Source organism: Puntigrus tetrazona, chromosome 16 (assembly GCF_018831695.1).
Source record: "Puntigrus tetrazona isolate hp1 chromosome 16, ASM1883169v1, whole genome shotgun sequence".
Taxonomy (NCBI): Eukaryota; Metazoa; Chordata; class Actinopteri; order Cypriniformes; family Cyprinidae; genus Puntigrus; species Puntigrus tetrazona.
This window is the reverse complement of record NC_056714.1, coordinates 26,485,382-26,486,463: the sequence shown is the minus strand read 5'-3', so window position 1 is coordinate 26,486,463 and position 1,082 is coordinate 26,485,382. Positions and strand designations below refer to the sequence as shown.

The window sequence follows — 1,082 nt, the reverse complement described above, 5'->3', positions numbered from 1 at the left end:
CCTCAAATGTTGTATTTTATTAAAAAATTAATTATTATAACTGAAGCTGGAATAAGAAACATATTGGACATCATTTAAACATCTTTTATAAATGTTGCCTGGGTAACTAACTAAAATAAACTAATTTGGCAAAAGCTGAAATGAATTTGAGCAATGCAGAAATATGAAAAATGCAAGCCTGAACTGAAAATATAATATTCAAAGCTAAATTTGCATTTTATAAAAAATTAAATTGTATTAAAAAATAGCATTCATTAAACATAAACGAAATAAAAAAATAAGTTAAAGTACTCAAATTAAAGAACTGATTGCAGATTTAAATGATTACAGAAATAAAAATAAATCCACGCCAAAATGACTAATGCTGAAAATTAATGATGAAAACTTATTTTAAAATATTAATTAACTAACGTTAACATAAATAATGCTGAAAGGAGGGTGTGGCAAATACGATATAATAAAATATCCAAAATATATATTTTTGCTTCAGAAGAAAAACGTTTAAATGAAGCTTAAATAAAACCTAATAAAATTTGATGACGCGCTTATATTAAAATGTTGCCTCCGCGACTCACTAAAATAAAAGTAAAGTAGAGCTATACGGAAATATAGAATAATAAATAAATAATAAAATGGCTTTTTAACTAAAGCACTAAAACTTAACTGCAAATGTAATGTTTTTTGATGCAGTGGTGTTTTTTTGACTTCGAAGCGGATGCTAAAGCCGATGTCTGTGTGCTTCCAGGCCATCGAGACTAACCTGGTGCAGAAGTCCCCGGGCGGCCTGACGTACGTGGCCGAGTGGCGAGGAGGGATCCTGGACCATAAGATGGGTCACCTGGCCTGTTTCTCCGGCGGGATGATCGGCATCGGGGCCGACGACGGCCCGGCGGAGCAGAAGCAGCATTACCTGGACCTGGCCGCTGAAATCACTCACACCTGTCACGAGTCCTACAGCCGCTCGGGTCAGTTTTCAATACATTTCAGTCATTTACGCTTCTGTTGTAGTAATCTTAGCCTTTAAACTAAATAAAAATGTTGCATATTTGTTCAGAAGCTATGCGAAATAAATAAATGCTTTT

The 1,082-nt window shown here is 34.0% G+C and overlaps 2 protein-coding genes across 3 annotated transcripts in view; one reads left to right on the top strand and one right to left on the bottom strand.

Moving 5' to 3' along the window:
* Positions 1–1,082, bottom strand: part of LOC122360976 (mannosyl-oligosaccharide 1,2-alpha-mannosidase IA-like) — a 289,954-nt gene that overhangs the window by 192,443 nt on the left and 96,429 nt on the right. The gene's annotated exons all lie outside the window — the stretch shown is intronic.
* LOC122360302 (mannosyl-oligosaccharide 1,2-alpha-mannosidase IA-like) overlaps positions 1–1,082 on the top strand; it is a 27,535-nt gene that overhangs the window by 20,589 nt on the left and 5,864 nt on the right. Inside the window, exon 9 of the mRNA XM_043260794.1 lies at positions 746–965. Coding sequence (XP_043116729.1) covers positions 746–965 — 220 coding nt within the window. The remainder of the gene's footprint in view (positions 1–745; positions 966–1,082) is intronic.